The sequence below is a fragment of the Tenrec ecaudatus genome, chromosome 1 (assembly GCF_050624435.1).
Source record: "Tenrec ecaudatus isolate mTenEca1 chromosome 1, mTenEca1.hap1, whole genome shotgun sequence".
Classification (NCBI taxonomy): domain Eukaryota; kingdom Metazoa; phylum Chordata; class Mammalia; order Afrosoricida; family Tenrecidae; genus Tenrec; species Tenrec ecaudatus.
This window is the reverse complement of record NC_134530.1, coordinates 143320417-143336454: the sequence shown is the minus strand read 5'-3', so window position 1 is coordinate 143336454 and position 16038 is coordinate 143320417. Positions and strand designations below refer to the sequence as shown.

Below are 16038 nucleotides of genomic sequence, written 5' to 3'. Positions count from 1 at the left end.
TTGATAATTTATAGATTATTATTTTGTCATATCTTGCCCTATCCGGTGTCTCCCTTCACCCTCTTCTCTGTTGTCTGTCCCCCAGGGAGGAGGTCACATGTAGATCCTTGTAATCAGTCCCCCCTTTCCAAACCACTCACCCCCTACTCTCCCAGTATCGCCCCTCACCCCCTGGTCCTGAACGTATCATCCACCCTGGATTCCCTGTGCCTCCAGCTCCTATATGCACCAGTGTACAACCTCTACTCTATCCAGACTTGCAAGGTAGAAGTCGGATCATGGTAGTTGGGGGGCGGGGGGGGGAGGGACAAAGGTTCTCAATGAGAATTCCTGGTTGGGCTGCCAGAGCCTTCCTTCCCACTCAGGAGACATCCACATTTATTCTCAGGCAAGTGGACCTGCCTGGACTGGCCAGATCCCAGGCCACCGAAGAAGCCAGTGAGCCTCCTCCACCAACAAATCACCCTCTTAAGGCAGGTCATAAAGTGTGTGAGTGGGCATGCTAAATGACCCAGGGCAGGTCCTCATCAGCACCAATAAAAGTTAGCAAATGTCCCAGGATGGGGGGTGGAGGGGGCACTTGTGTCACATTCATGAATGAAGTCATTCACACAAAAACTCTCTGCCTCTCCTTGCCCGCTTCTTCATCCTTTGCCTTGTTGTGGGCCCCCACCCCATGGGTAGAACACTTTCAAAATCACACAGCTCCCTGTGCCATGGGGTTGTTTTCACCGCCCCACGCCCCCAGTTACCACGTTTGCCATTTGGGGTTACTTTCCCTGTCCCAGGCTCTTGATGTATTATGAAGTCTCGAATTTCAGAGGTAAGAACACAGTGTTTGTGTTGCCTTCCTCAATGCAGTTCTTGTAAATAGTTTATAGCTGCCTCTGCCATATGGTTCCAAAGAAGTCACCCCAGCACAACCCAGAGCAACGCGTGGAGTAGTCTCTCTGATACCAGACGACTGAGATTTGTCCCTCCTGGTACCTTTGTAATGTCCCTCCAAAAAGAAGGTGCGAAAAGGCATTTTCCTTTGGAAGACGCTCACTTCCTATTGCCTGTGTCATGTCGCCAACAGAGTAGAAACACCTTAAAAAGAAGACTTGCGGCCTATGCCAGCCACAGGTCCAGAAGGAGAGTGGAGATTGGCAAAAATGAGGTGCTATGAGAGAGTGTGGAGAAAGATGGGCGGTGGGCCGCCAGGTGCACTCAGAAGTGTTCAGGAGGGAGGTGAAGCTATAAAGAGGGTCTACATCTGGCAGGCTGCAGGGGAACTCAGCGTCCAAGACGAATGACGGGCTCCTGAAGTTCCTCTCTCACCCCGCTGAGCCCGGGACGCCAGTCGCTGAAGGCGAGGGAAAGCCCACCAAGCACCCCACTTCTTTCGATGACCTGCCTAACTCCTTTCTGATCCCGCTTCTCCCCTCACTCGTTTTCTATGCTGGCCCCTCTGTGCTTCGTCTTTGGTTGGAACCACTTTTAAGGTCCTTTCCCCTCAGCTGGAAAAGAGCACCTTGTCTTCCACCCTCGTTCTCCCCCAAGCCCAGGTCCCTCCTCTCCTTGGGGCAACGCTCGCTCTGAGCCCTGAGGATGAGCTGTCTCTGGAGTCCTCCAGTGGGCTGGCCCTCCATGACGCCAGCCGGCTCCTCTGCCCTGCCCCCACCCCCCAAAGAATCCCAAACTCTGCGACCTCGCAAACTGTCAGCGCCCGGCTCCCCAAGATCCTCGCCCACAGTCAAGATTGTTCTGACCCAAGCCGAGGCAGGTCGTGGGGGACGTACCTCTTTGCAGGCGTGAAGCTCCGGTCCCGTTCCCTGGGTCACCTGGAAGGCGGTCCCAGCCCAGAGCAGCAGCCGGAGAAGCCGGGGTGCGCGCCGGGCAGGTGGTGCCCTGCCCCTGGCAGAGGGACGGGGGCTGCGCCCGGGCTCAGCCATAGCGCTGTCCTGGGCGAGCGGCGACAGCGGCTCAGGTGCCGCGGCTGCCCCTGCTGCTGGCAGAAGGCGGAAAAAAAATGGGGAGGGAGGTACACAGGGGGAGGATGCAAGGGGCTGGGCTCGCTTCAGTCACCTCCCCGCGGCTACGCCAAGGCCGCCCATCCTTCCTCCTCCCTTCTCCCTCTTCTCCTCCTACCCACGTCGCCTAGGCAACCGCCTCTTCTTCCCGTTCGCGCGGGTGGGGCTAGGACCACGCGCGCCTATGCCGCTCACCTGCCGGTCGCCATGGCAGCCGCCACCGCCGGCGCGCGCGCTGGTGGAAATGCGCGCGCCCGAGGCCGCAACCCGCCCACCAGATAGGGGAGGGGACCCCCCAGTCTGCGCCCTGGCTACCAAACCCAGGCTGCTCACTGCCCTTTAGGGCCTTGGGCTATTTGCTAGCATCTCGTTTTGCAAAGGGAGCCCGCTAACGATGCAAAGGTTACGCGCCAGGCTGCTGGCACACTCAGCAGCCCGGCGGGAGAAAGAGCTGGCGGTCTGCTTCCGGAAAGATTTTAGCCTTGAAAACCCTGTGGGGCAGTTCTGCTCTGTCACATGGGGTCCCTAGGAGTCAGCAATCGACTGGGTGACACCTAGCAAAAATGGTACTTATACAGCCCTGGGCAACCACTTCGGTAAGCAGCTCGTGTGTGGAGCGACAGCCTTCTAGGCGGCTCGGCCTACGAGAGCCGTTTGCCCAGGCTTGACACCTAGCCCACCGCCTCCGTCCGTCCGTACTTCGGCAGCCTCCGCGGGTTCAGCGCGCGGCCTCGCGGTTCCTGGAGGAAAACCGAGTTTAGACCACGGGAGTTGGCCTTCGCCAGCAGTTCCAGGCACCAACACGCCGGGTATTCCGTCTCGTTCTCCGCTGCTTTGAAAAGCGGAAAGCCTTTTTCTAGGCAAGAGGGAGAAAGAAACCCCCAAGTTCAAGGCCTTCTCTCCTCAGCGGACGCCCTTAGCGAGGTCCGGTTCCCGAGCGCGGGCGGTCGCCGCGCTGCCAGGACGGCCCCGCGGCGCCTCGCTCTGCGTTCCCTCCGCTCCCGCGCGCCTTCGCCGCCAGGGGGCGCCCTCCGCAAAGGGCATTCACCGCGGTCATAAATGGGGGCGCGGTTGCCTGGCAACCGGAGCCGGGCGTTCCAAACAATTGAGACCAGAGACCCGCCGCGAGCTAAGGTTGCGCGCGGCTGCGGAGGTCTCCCGTTCCTCTAAAGAGCGTCTCACTCGGCCTTTAGCCATGCCTCCCACCCGGGACCACTTTCCGCCCCCTCTGTTGGATAACGATAACTCCTACTTGGGAAAACGGCAGGCTTCCCAGGTATAATACTGCTTGGTTAGAGACGTTCTCTAATGAGATCACTTGAATCAGAGCAGTCCGCTTGCTCGGTGGTTCCAGGTTCCCACGTTCAGGTCGTTTTCAGCGGTGCTTTTGAGCAGAGGGACGCGGAGCCCACGTTTACAAGAGCAAGGCATTCTTGCATCCTAATCATGTAATGAATGTCTGTGTGCACACCATCTCTAGCTTCCAATTAATCCCAGGATGTGTCCGCGTGTGTGCCTGTACATGTGTTGCGTGAGTTTGGTCAAGGAGCTGGGATGTTAGACTACTTTTTTCCCCTCTGGTATAAGTGTTTCGATGTTTGAAGTGCAAAATAAGCTGGATGAAATAGTCGTTATTTATTTGACTTAAGAAAGTAAAAGAGTTTTCATATATTGAATAAACATTTCCTATATGTCATTCTGCAAAGCACTAGGCTATTTAGATAAATACAGCGTCTGACTTTAAGAGGAACCCTGATGGTGTAGTGGTTAAGCATTGGGCTTTGAACTGCAAGGTCAGGTCAGCAGTTCTAAACCAAATTCTACTCCTTGGAAGAAAGATGAGACTTTCTACTCTCGTAAAGTTACTGTCATATCAGAAACCCACAGGGGCAGTTCTATCCTATCCTATAGGGGCTATACATTTGGAATAGATTCAGTGGCAATGAATTTTTTTTCTGCTATCAAAGAACTCTAGTAGAAAAGATGAACCAACAACAGGGTCAGCAAAAATGTTTACAATAGCTCATGTGTGGTAGCCATAGCTCATGTGTGGTAGCAATAGCTCATGTGTGGTAGCAGAGTTGTACCAGTGGTGCCATGAGAGCCAGGACTTTCGAGGAAAAGCTTCCTTTCCCAAAGCAGGTGACGTCTCACATCTAAATATGAGCTGACTGGACCAGGTGAGCAAGAGGGTGAGATGTGAGTTAGGAGGAACAAGACATTCAAGGTAAAAGCAGCAGCAGGTGCATGTACATGCAGAGGGAGAGCAGGAGGCAGAATGGCTGAGGTGCAGGCCTGACGTGGAGAGAGTGAGGCTGGAGAAATGAGCTGAGGCTGCACCTTGGCAGGCTGGCTGCGCTGTGTATACCAGGCTAGTGAACTAGCCTTTCCTCCTGGGTGTGCTGGGGGACCCTGGGCCATTTTGAACGCTGGTGTGACTCCATGAGCTGAGTGCTTTAGAAAGCGCAGTGGCTTGAGTGGAATGGGAGTCAAGCCAGCAGGATCCACAAGCTCCAGGAAGAAGAATAAAAGCAGTGGCAGGGGTGGTGACAACAAGGAGTCAATAGAGAAACATGCACAGGGGAGGATGGTCTGATTGGATATGGACCTGAGGGAGAGGTAAGTCGAGGTAACTTACAAATATCTGAAGACCTGATGAGTAAGAGTCACTGAATTGAGGCATCCAAGGAAGAGTGGGGGTAGGAAAAACAAGCCAGAATACAGAAGAATGCCTCTTCTCCTCTGTTCTCGCTCTCTCTCTCACACACACATACACACTGGAGCACAGAAAGAAAGCAGAACTAAGAGGGCAGCTGAAAAGGAACACCGGAGGAAAACCGAGAGGAGCTGGATCCACAGAGGAGGGAGAGGGCAAGTGAGAGCTCCCCAGGCCACATCAAAAGATAGTCGAGCCAATGCGTACACGTCATCAGGATGGGAGGAAGGCTCATTAATAATCTGCAATGTGCTGGTGACACACGCTTTTTTGTAGAAACAGAACTTGAAGCACTTACTGCTGAAGACCAGAGTTCAGCCTTCAGTATGGATGGCAACTCAATGCAAAGCAAACAAAAATCCTCAAAGCTGGAACAATAGTTCACATCATGAGAAATGGAGAAAAGCCTGACGTGGTCAAGGATTTAATTTTACTTGGGTCCACACTTAATGATCATGGAAGCAGGAGTCTAGAGATCAAGTGACTTATTGTATTGGGACAATCTGCTGCACAAGACCTCTTTAACGTGTTAAAGAGCAAAGATGTCATTCTGCGGTGTGTGCCATTGTCTTTTCAATCCCCTCATATGCACACAAAAGCTGGCAACGTGTCAGGGAGACTGAAGAACGGAGACCTCTGAATGATGATGATGGTGACGGAAGTACCATGGACGCCCAGAGCAACCTAATGTTCTTGGAGGAAGTCAGCCAGAAGGCTGCTTAGAGGTTGAGACTTCGTCTTACATACTTTGGACTTGCTACCGGGTGAGACGAGGAAAAGGACATTATGCTTAAGAGAGGGACAGCAAAAAAGAGGGAGATGCTCAATGTGACCACCTGGCATAGTGGTACAACAATGATGCAGAAATGGTGCAGTGGGCACATCTGACTACACCAGGGAAGAGACCCCAGCTCCACATCTGTCCAAGGCAGAAATCTGACATCTCTCCACCTTCCAATTCGGACATGATATGCTACTTTTCTGTTGGGTTTGAGAATTCACTGCAATGGTCACACAGAACTCACAGACAATACGCACAGTTAAGGGGGTTTATTAGGGAAGCTAACAGGGTTTTACATATCAGGATCAGTAACAGTAAGGATACAGCCATTGGTCCACAGCAACACCTCTCCTCAGCCAGTAGACAAATCTCTGGTCTTCAGCTTCTTCACTATGTGGTCCCTTGGTCTCTGTCTCCATGTGCCAGAAAGCCAGCCTGGCCAGAAAGCCAGGGAGCACACACTCATTGTCTCATAGTGTGGTGGTTACATAATCTGTTGTCAATTTGAGATTTTAGAGTCTCAAGGGGTAGAGTTTAGCCTGTCAATCAGGTCGTAGCTTGATGACCTCATTTGGAGGCGCTAAAAAGATAAATAGCTCGCTGGAGGCGGGACACACACTCACTCCCTGAGAGACATTACTGATGATGAGCCTCATGGAGCTACACTGATGCAGCCAGAGCCTGGAGCTTGAGCAGCTACATGGAGACCCATCCCAGCACTGAGATGCTTCTACCACCACTGGATCCACAAGACTTCCCACCCACTGGCCTATGATCTTTTTGCATTCAGCATCATTGCATGTGTTGCGTTAGTCTGAAAAGAATTTATAGACTGGTATGGGACATATGGACTAATATTGGACTTATGAACTTGAACTGGACTGGGCTGAGATGCTTTCTTAATATACAATTACTCTTTTATATAAAACTCTTTCTTTTACACGTGAGTGTCCATGAATTTGTCTATAGTCTACCCAGACTAACACACACAGTCATGGTACTGTTCCTCTGTTTTATCTCATGGTCTCTATGCCTAAGCCGCTGGTCTTGGCCTGGCTTATTTGATCTGTCCTGTGGTCTCTGTGCTGCAGCATCTAGTGACATTGGTCTCAGCCTCCACCACTTCAGAGAGCTTCAATGTGCTCTGCTGGTGATTCTTCCGATGGTCCTGGGACTTCTGCTTTCAAGATGGCATTTATGAACAGAGGAATAACTTTGATACAGGTATAGTTTTTGTCTTTCAGTAGACCATATGGCCAAGGGAACAAAGGGTGATGACGTGGCTCACACCTTAGTGAGGTACAGACTCAACACATCCCATCTTAATCCTGCCTATTAGCATAGTGGAGAACTCCCTCTAAAATGGGATCATAACCACAGGCATGTTGTTGCTGTCAGGTGCCACAGAGCCAGCTCCAACCCATATTGACTCTATGCACAACAGAATGAAACACTGCAGGGTCGTGCGCCCTCCTCACAATGGTTCCTGTGCCTGAGCCCACTGATGTAGCCACGAGGTGAATCCATGTCATTAAGGGCTCTCCCCTTTTTCTTCTGCCTTACCAAACATGATGACCTTCTCTTGACAACATGTCCAAAGTATGTAACACAAAGCCTCGCTATCCTTGTGTCTAAGGATCACTCTGGCCGGCCTTCTTTCAATACAGTTTGGTTTGTCGTTTAAGCAGTCCATGGTACTTCTACTATTCTTCTCCAGCACCACAATTCAAGTGCATTGATTCTTCGTCAGTCTTCCTTATTCGATGTCCAACTTTTGCAAGCATATGATGTAATGAAGAATTCCAGGTGCAGCTTAGTCCTGAAAGGAACGTCCTTGCTCTTCAATACTCCAAAGAGGTCTTTTGCAGCAAATTTACCTTATACAATGCATCTTTTGATCTCTTGACTGCTGCTTCCGTGAGCATTGATTGTGATTCCAACTAAGACCAAATCCTTGACAACTTCAACCTTTTCTCCATTTATCATGAAGTTACCTATTGGTAACATGGTGAGGATTTTGGTTTTTCTTACACTGAGTTGTACGCTGACGGCTGCAATCCTTGATCTTCAGCAGCAAGTGCTTCAGATCCTCCTCGCCTGCAGCCAGCAAGCTTGTGTCATCTGCAGTCGCAGGTTGTTAAGAAGCCTTCTTCTAATCCTGATGCCACATTCTTCACGTAGTCCAGCTTCTCTGATGGTTTGTCCAGCACACAGATCGAGCTAGTATGGCGAGAAGTTACAACCCTGACGCACACCTTTCCTGATTTTAAACCATGCACTCTGTCCCAATTCTCTTCACATAACTGCCTGCTGGTCCATGTGCAAGTTCCTCATGAGGACAATGAAGTGTTCTGGATTTCCCGTTCTTCTCAAGGTCATCCATAGTTTATTATGGTCCACACCTATCTTTCTGGTATTCTCTGCTTTCAGCCAAGACCTATCTGACATCCGCAATGATATCTTTTGTTCCACATCTTCTTCTGAATCTGACTTGAACTTATGGCAGTTCCCTGTCAATGTACTGCTGCAAGTGTTGTTGGATGATCATAAGTAAAATGTTACTTGCATGTGAGTATCAATGATATTGTTCTATAGTTTCAGCATTGTTTTGGGGCACCTTTCTTTGGAATGGGCACACATATGGATCTCTTCAGCAGTCTTCCAAATTCCCTGGCAGAGCCGAGTGTGTTCTTCCAGTGCTTCTTCAGCTTGCTGGCACATTTCAGTGGGTAGTCTGTCAATTCCTGGAGTCTTGTTTGTGGCTAATAATCTCAGTGTAGTTTGAACTTCTGCCTTCAGCAACATTGGTTCTTGCTCATATGCTACCTTTGGAAATGACGGACTGTCCACTATTGCTTTTTGGTACATGGCTCTGTGCATTCTTTCCATCTTCTCATTATGCTTCCTGCATAATTCCATATTTTGCCTACAAAATCTTTCAAGATTGCAACTCAAGGCTTGGATTTTTTTCTTGAATTTTTTTTTCAATTTTAGATATGCTAGGTCCTTGCACATTTTCTTAAAATATTTGGCTTTGTCTTCTCAAGCTGTCCTTTAAAGTCTTCTATTCAGCTCCTTGACTTCATTCTTTCTTTCATTTGTTTTGGCTACTCTACTATTAAGAGCAAGTTTCAGAATCTCTTCTGACATCCACGTTGATATTTTCTTTCTTTCCTTTTTAATGACCTTTTCCTTCATGAATGATGATCAAACATGCAATCAAGACACACTGATAGTTACTGGTGATTAGAACGCAAAAGTTGGAAACAAAGAGGAAGGAACAATAGTTGGGAAATATAGACTTGGTGATAGAAATGGAGCTGGAGATCACAGGATAGAATTTTGCAAAACCAATGACTTGTTCATAGCAAACACCTCTTTTCAACAACAGAAAATACACATGGACTCTCCAGAGGGAATTCACAGAAATCAAATTGATTACATTTGTGGGAAGGCACAAAGGAGAAGCTCATTATCAGCAGCTAAAACGAGACCAGGTGCTGACTGTTGAACAGACCATCAATTACTCATTTGCAAGTTCATGTTAAAGAAAAGTAAAGCAAATCCACAAGAGCCAAACTATGACCTTGCGCCTATCCCACCTGAATGTCCAGAACATCGCAAGAACAGCTTTGATACACTGAACACTTGTGACAGAAGACCTAAATAGCTGTGGGAGGACATGAAGACTAATTTCTGATGGAAGTTGTTGGTAGAATTCAGTTGGGCCACAAGCAGAGACAAGAATTCACATCACATCAAGACTGAGGCCTGAAGGGCCAAACCGACTACAGCTGTAAAGGGCTCCAGCACAATTGTAAGGACCGGGCAAGGCCAGGCAGTGCTTTATTCCACCAGAGCTAATAGGTTTGTATTTGTTATTTTGGTTTAATTTTTTTCGTTTCTCATCTTCCTTGGTGACTAGCAGTGTCTGGCAGGTCTGGTTCAATTAAACAGTGAGTTGAATCACACCCAGCATTTTGCCATCTTTGGGTTACAATATTGGATAAGGTTGAGATTTCTGCTAGGTTGTAATTCTACTCTCTGGAATTCAGCCATTGATTGAATCAATATTTCGATTTTAACACATCCCCGTGCTAGGCCATGGTGTGAAGCACTGGGGAGACAGTGGCGAACCACCTGGCATTTTGAGTGTAATGAAGAAATCTATGTGCCTTCCCCACTCATGCTTGTGGGATTTAGACTTTTTAGTCCTGTGGATGATTTTCTTGGACTTTCCTGCTTTCTTTAATGACCTGCTGAATGAAATTCTCTTTCTCTATTCTGACATTGCGCTCTCCTAATCCTCCGGTCTCTGCCTGCCCCTTTTTGGAAATCCTCTCCCTTCCCCTCCCACCCCCAAGTATAATATGGCGCAATCCCTACAAACTAACTCTTCCCTTCTAGTCAAACTTGGCTATGGCATCCTGGGAACGGCCCTCGGGCCGAATGACTTGTTCTGGTTTTCCCCTAACAAGGCATCTCCTTCCAGCTTTCTCACTCAGTTGCAGCGGGACGTCTCCTCTTTACTTCTCAGCTGGTCTATCTGTTCCCCAAGGCATCAGCGTTCCTCCCTGCCCCTCTGCCCTGCCCCATGCAGCCCCTTTCCCTGTAGTCATTGCCAATTCAAAGACTGCAAACGCAGGATAATCAAAGGATTGGTGAGTGGTACCCACAGCTTGTTTCTCCTTGCAGGTCTCCCTCTGAGAATAAATCAAGTCAGATGAAGTAGAAGTGGACGTGACTGAGGTTACTGGATCAGCAAACCCTCTGGTAACCAGGTCTTGGATGTGATTCCTCTTTTGCAGAAATCCCCACATAAGACCCCGACTCACCTTGCTCAGCAACAGGAACCCTGGAGCCACCTCAGTTCAACTCCCACAGTCAGCTCCATAAGGCGGGACGTCTATTTTTATGATCCCAAGGTACCTAGCCTTGAAGTGTTGTCCATTTCCCCTACACTTAGGACCCAGTGATATCTTTTCTTGAAAGGTAGCCCATCCCTGACTGCTTTGGGATCTTTCGTCCCCACCATAATCCAAGATCCTACCAAATCCAATTCATCTGGCCTCTGGGAAGTCAGGAGCTTTAGGATTCGCTCCAGGCAGTTACCTGGCAAATTACTTCCTGGGCTGAACATAACTATCAGTGAGGTGAGATCTGTGAGCCCAAGTCAGGGGCAGTATGATTCCAGCGAGAGCTCCCCCCCCCCCCCTCCACCCTTAGCCCAGGAGAGAGACAACTCTGGATGGACACGTCCTCGTGTGAAAGCACGCGAGTAGCTCAGGGCTCCCTCTGCTTTGGGGGAGCGTAGAGTCCAACACCTGGCTAGAGCGGCGCAGAGGGCCAGCCCTCTGAGAAATCCTGCATGGAGTAGACAAGACTTAGGCCTGGTGAGTTACACCATGAGCTGCTCACCAGTCCGTGCTTTGAACGCACCCAGGTGCTCCTTGGGAGAAAGAGGACGCTGTGGTGATTTAAAGTCTCAGGAACCCAAAGAGGCTGCTGTTCCCTGTCTTCTAGGGTCCACTGAGTCTGAACGGAGCCCATAGCAGTGGGTTGGGTTTGGGTCATTCTAGCGTACCCACAGGTCCCTGGAAAGCTACCTCTGAGAAATGAGCTGCTGAAACCCCTGAGCACACCTCTAGTTTGACGCAAATGAGGCTGGCCTAAGTTGGACTCGACTCCATGGCGACTGGTTGGGTTTTTGGTTTGGCAGATACCAAAGGATGACCTGGATTTCCGCCTAACAGCCTTGTACAACCACCACACCGGGTCGTTCAAGAATAAGAGTGAGGTCCTGCTGCACCAGGAGACCACTCAGGAGACCCGCAGGTAAGTGCTGAGACCGGCGTTTTCCACCAAGAGCACAAAAGGTAAAGTGTTAGCCAGAGGCAGAAAATGGCAGTAAGTAGACAGGAGTTTGTATGCGAACTTTCATATATATTTTTTAAAACATCTATTTTCATTGCTTACCATCAGCAAAAATCCTCCAGTCATGCGTAGTGGTCGAAACAAATAAAACCTCCAATTCTTTCCAAAAAGGAGGGGAAAAGCCCCTTTGGCTCCTTTACTTTTGAGGTATCACAAGCAACTACCTTTCCTCCTCACCTTTCTGATGGATTCCTCCCAACCATCTTCTAGAACCTCCAAGATCGCAGAAGACTTCTTACGTTCTCCCCCACAGCCCCCGCCCACATCCATGATGAACATCAGACAGTGGATCAGCCCTAAGAAGGAGTCCATCTACAGCACTCAGGGTTCCATAGGTAAGCGTTTGTTAGCAGACTGGCTGGGCAGATGGGGGGACAAATGCTTTTAACTAGACCCCGGAGCTTGGGAGTTGAGGCCACCAGCTGGGATGGAGGAGCTTGTAACAATGGTGACTACACTGGAGTACCTAATACCAGAGAGTAGCAGAGCTAGGAAGTGGATCAGATGTTTCCGAGGCTTCTAACAAATTAGCCTTATGTCTAGGGGTCTAAAACTTCCAACAAGGGCAGACAAGGGCAGAAACTAGTGAGGGGAAGACCTACCGCCACCTCCTGTCCGTTTTATGAAGCCTTCCCAGAACCCTCTCTGTGGTGCCCCCAAATGGCAGTGATTAGTTTCCCGAAAAAGACTAAGGGTCTTTACTGCTTTCTCCTTTCTCCAGTGTCCCCCCATACCGCAGCCACCAATGGAGGCTACTCCCGAAAGAACGATGGGGGCTTCTTCTCTACCTAGCTTGGAGGCTTCTGGCGAATCCTAGTGGCACACCCTGCCTGCTGCCCCCCTCCATTAAACAGACTGGTGCAAGATGAGGCCTACTGTGTCTGTTAGCCCTGGACGAGTTGCCACTTGATTATCCTTTAAAATGTCAGGGAAATGTCTCAACTTCTAGAAACTAGTACTGTTGAGCCTGTTTGCACTTGGAAAGCTATAGTGCTAAGAATCGGGATGTAGTGCCATCTTTCCACCACTTTGACTGTCCGTTTGCCTTGTACCCTGGTGGTGTGTTGCTGATGACCATTTGCATGGCGTTTTGTATTTTGAAATAAGAGGATGAACGTTCACAGTCATACATTCACCAGTTGATACCAGTCTGATTCATCTACTGCAGTCTCCTCAGCGCTGCTGGCAATTAAGGGCCCTGCACGGGAGGAGTATCAGGAGGAAACTCGGCTGAATTAGCAATGCATAGGCGGCCCAAACTTCTTTAGAAGTAGGAATCCCTTGAACTGTCACTGGTATTTCAAATATAAGCAGAACCACCCAAAGGGGAAAAGATTTCAGCAGAGCTTACACACTAAGAACAGACTTCAAAGAACTTGGCTCCCCAAGTTTAGAGCTGCTCTAAACCTTGGCAGGAGACCTTTTGTAAAATGGAGCACTCTGTTGCTGTTGGAAAGGCCGGCAGTTCTAACCCACCAGCTGCTCCAGGGGAGCCGGCTTTCATCAAGGTTCACAGCCTTGGTACCACTATGATGCTCTTCAGTTCTTTCCTCCAGGGCCGCGGAGTCAGAGCAGATTGGGATTTGGGTCAGCTCAGATGGCAGGAATTGTGGTCTGAAACTGCATTTGCTTGCAACAAGGACTTAAACAAGAAGCTCATCAATATTCAAGTCTTTTAAGTCATATATTTCAAGTTTATAAAATGTTAAAATTACATCTCCTCAGAAGAGAAGACCTTAAATGATTTGAGAGGGGCAGGACTTTTTTTCCTTGTTTCACCAGATATTCCAAACCAGTTAGCTGGTCTCACGCCGAGAGCAGCTTTAGTCCTCTCAGGATGTCAAATACAAGCAGAAGCACACCCTTCAAACTCACCCGCGAGCAGAACAGCTAGTGCATTTGGACCACTGATCTTGTGGTTACTTCCCTTTCCCAGCTCAACACCAAAATGACAGGACTGAGAAAAGCCAAGGAAACAATTACCAAGTCATTATTTTATACTAACAAAAATATCCAAGCTCCACTGTAATCTCTTGAAAGCTGAAGGACAGAGCAGCACTGCCCCTGGGGGTTTCCATGGCTGTCCATCTCTAAGGGACGTGGACTGCCCCTAACAGCCTGTGTGTATGAACCACTCATCCTGTGCCCGCTGTGCCACTAGGGCTTCTTCCGAAGGAACCTTAAAGGCAATGCATTAATGGCGTTTGTAAGTCTAAAACCTGTGGTTAAAAAGAGAGGGGGGGTTGTTGGTAAAAAATGGCAGACCCTAATATTGTTCAACAAATTCCTATTTCTAATGAAGTTTGGGCAGGCAACACTGAGGAGACTGCAGTAGATGAACTACTAAATGTACAACTGTGATCTGCTCTGTGAAAGTTCACCCTCTTATTTCAAAATATAAAATGCCATGCAAATAGTTATCAGCTGCCAAGCAGCAATATGAAGTTGCAGTTCTTAGAATAGCTGAGGGTCACAGACTGACACTTGTATCAGTGCAATCTAAATCTCTAGACTTAAACAGGGGCGGGTCTATGGAGAACCAGGCCCAGCTCCCGCAGGCCGTGGACACTCGCTCGTCGACCTCTCCCGTCGTCGTCGGTTGGTGCCCAAGGCCGCAGGACATGGCCAGCGCGGCCCAGCCACCTGCACCCCGGCACCGTATCCTAGGGTCGGGCTCAGATCAGAATCGCCTCGATAATCAGCGGCCCAGGACAAGCCCGGCCTCGTCTATCTGATCAATTCATCATCTCTGAGCGCCGGGCCCGTCGGACCAGCTCCGGGACCTCGGGGACCACAGCGTTGCCGCCGCCCAACAGGCCTCGCTGCACAGCGCCCCGGAGGGCTTCGCAGGAGGGGATCATTTCATTTCGGGTGGGCCCGGCGGGGCTGGGGTCCGGCCCGATCAAATAAGATCAAGGTGTAGGTGGGGAGAGGGGCGCGGGGGCGGGCTCACACTCGTCTGGCACTCCCCACACGCGCCCACTCACACACAGACACACGCACACACTCGGGCCACACACGCCTTCCACGAGACACACACACAAACCCGACCCCGCGCCACTCTCCCGCTAAAGAGGGAGCGGAAATCCGCCCTTTCTTTTAAACCCTCCGCCCCTCCTCCACCTCGGAGGATTCTGGGAGGAACCACCGAGAGCTGGAGGGTGACTCCCACCAGGCCTGGAGGAGTGTGTGCTTTGCTGCCCCCTCGTGGACCGGAGGGGAACCCAGATTCCAGGGACTCAAGGAACAAATTCCCATAATCTTGAATCTCTGTGGTTGTCTTTGGATTTTCGGAACAGTTACAGATTTGTATTTATGTACATAATTTCCAAATCTTAATTTTGTTTTTATTTGTCTTAAATTAAATATATATAGATAGAGAGTCTGGTCCGAGATCGTTCAATCTCAAGTAGTTTATATGTGATTGGCTCCCTCTCCCTGGAAACTAGTAAACCTGCTAATACCAGGAAGAGCATCCGTTTTGGAGTTCCAGCTTGCGAGGGCGAACACAAACATCATTTTACCAAAGGGATAGGTAAGGGATGGATTATTTAACGCCAAGCGTAGGTATCAGGCTATTGGTGAAATGGGTAAAAGTAGGCAAGCATGCCCCCAAATAAAGAGTCAAAAATAATAAGCATATAGTGATTGCCTGTCACAGTAGCCAACACAGCATTAATATCACGGTTCCTTCAAACTTCTTTTTCAAGGGGCATAGGAATGCCTTAAACCAAACCCACTGCTGTGGAATCGATCCAAACTTATAGGCACCCGCTAGGACACGGTGAACTGCCCTATAGGGATCCCATCTTTATGGAAGCAGACCTTACAGCTTCATCCTTGTCTCATAGATCAGCGGGTGGGTTTGAACTTCCACCTTTGGGTTAGTAGTCAGTCCTTAACCATCGTCCCACCAGGCCAACTTGAAATAGGAGCAAACCAAACGCACTGCCGTTGAATTGGTTCGGTCCACAGCAACCCTATGGGGCAGGGTAGAACAGTCCCAGTGGGTCTCTGAGGCTGCACATGTTCGCAGGACCAGGAAGCCTCATCTTTTTCCCAAGTAGCTGATCCGAGTTTCAACTGTCAGCCTTGTGGTTAGTAGTCCCAAAAGAACTCAACACCAGAGCTCCTATTTAGGAAGAGGGGGAATGAATAAGAAGGAATAGGGAAAATTAGAAAATTTGTCCTGCTTTTCAGATTACAGGTATTTCTCATTTTATTGTATTGCACAGATTTGTTTGTTTAGCAAATTGAAGGTTTGTGGTGACCCTGAGCCAAACCTATTGGTGCAGTCTTCCAATATTGTATACTCACTTCATGTGTCTGGGACACATTTTAATAATACTCACAATATCTCAAACTTTTCATAATGCGATTGCACACTTTATTGCACAGTACAAACAAGAAACCCACTGCCTTCGAGTAGATTCCAACTAACGCGACCTTACTCCATTGGGTTCCAATACTGCAGATCTTTTCAGGAGCACACAGTGTCTTTCTCCAGCTGGGTGACTGGGGGGTTTGAACGCTGACCTTTTCGTTAGCATCCCAATGCTTAACCCAATGCACCCACCAGACCTCTGTTAATAGAC

The 16038-nt window shown here is 49.3% G+C and overlaps 1 protein-coding gene and 1 non-coding gene across 3 annotated transcripts; one reads left to right on the top strand and one right to left on the bottom strand.

Annotated features, from left to right (window-relative positions):
• Positions 1 to 3207: 3207 nt before the first annotated feature.
• CFAP276 (cilia and flagella associated protein 276) lies at positions 3208 to 12352 on the top strand. Of its 2 annotated transcripts, XM_075540282.1 has the most exons (5): positions 3208 to 3288; positions 10318 to 10434; positions 11229 to 11344; positions 11654 to 11778; positions 12165 to 12352. In XM_075540282.1, the coding sequence occupies exons 1-5, from the start codon at positions 3208 to 3210 to the stop codon at positions 12233 to 12235; spliced, it is 510 nt and encodes a 169-aa protein (XP_075396397.1). In that variant the 3' UTR covers positions 12236 to 12352. The 2 variants fall into 2 exon arrangements, with proteins under 2 accessions (XP_075396397.1, XP_075396398.1); XM_075540283.1 differs by lacking the exon at positions 10318 to 10434.
• Positions 12353 to 14118: 1766 nt separating this feature from the next.
• Positions 14119 to 14520, bottom strand: LOC142437930 (small Cajal body-specific RNA 2). Its single transcript, XR_012782429.1, has one exon.
• Between the last annotated feature and the right edge of the window lie 1518 nt (positions 14521 to 16038).

Bases quoted from the DNA above. Each gene is read 5' to 3' on its own strand.
- CFAP276 (XM_075540282.1), top strand. From the start codon at position 3,208: ATGCCTCCCACCCGGGACCACTTTCCGCCCCCTCTGTTGGATAACGAT. The intron at 3,289-10,317 runs GTATAATACTGC...CCTCTTTTGCAG, and splicing joins GAAAACGGCAGGCTTCCCAG to AAATCCCCACATAAGACCCC. The intron at 10,435-11,228 runs GTACCTAGCCTT...TTGGTTTGGCAG, and splicing joins TCTATTTTTATGATCCCAAG to ATACCAAAGGATGACCTGGA.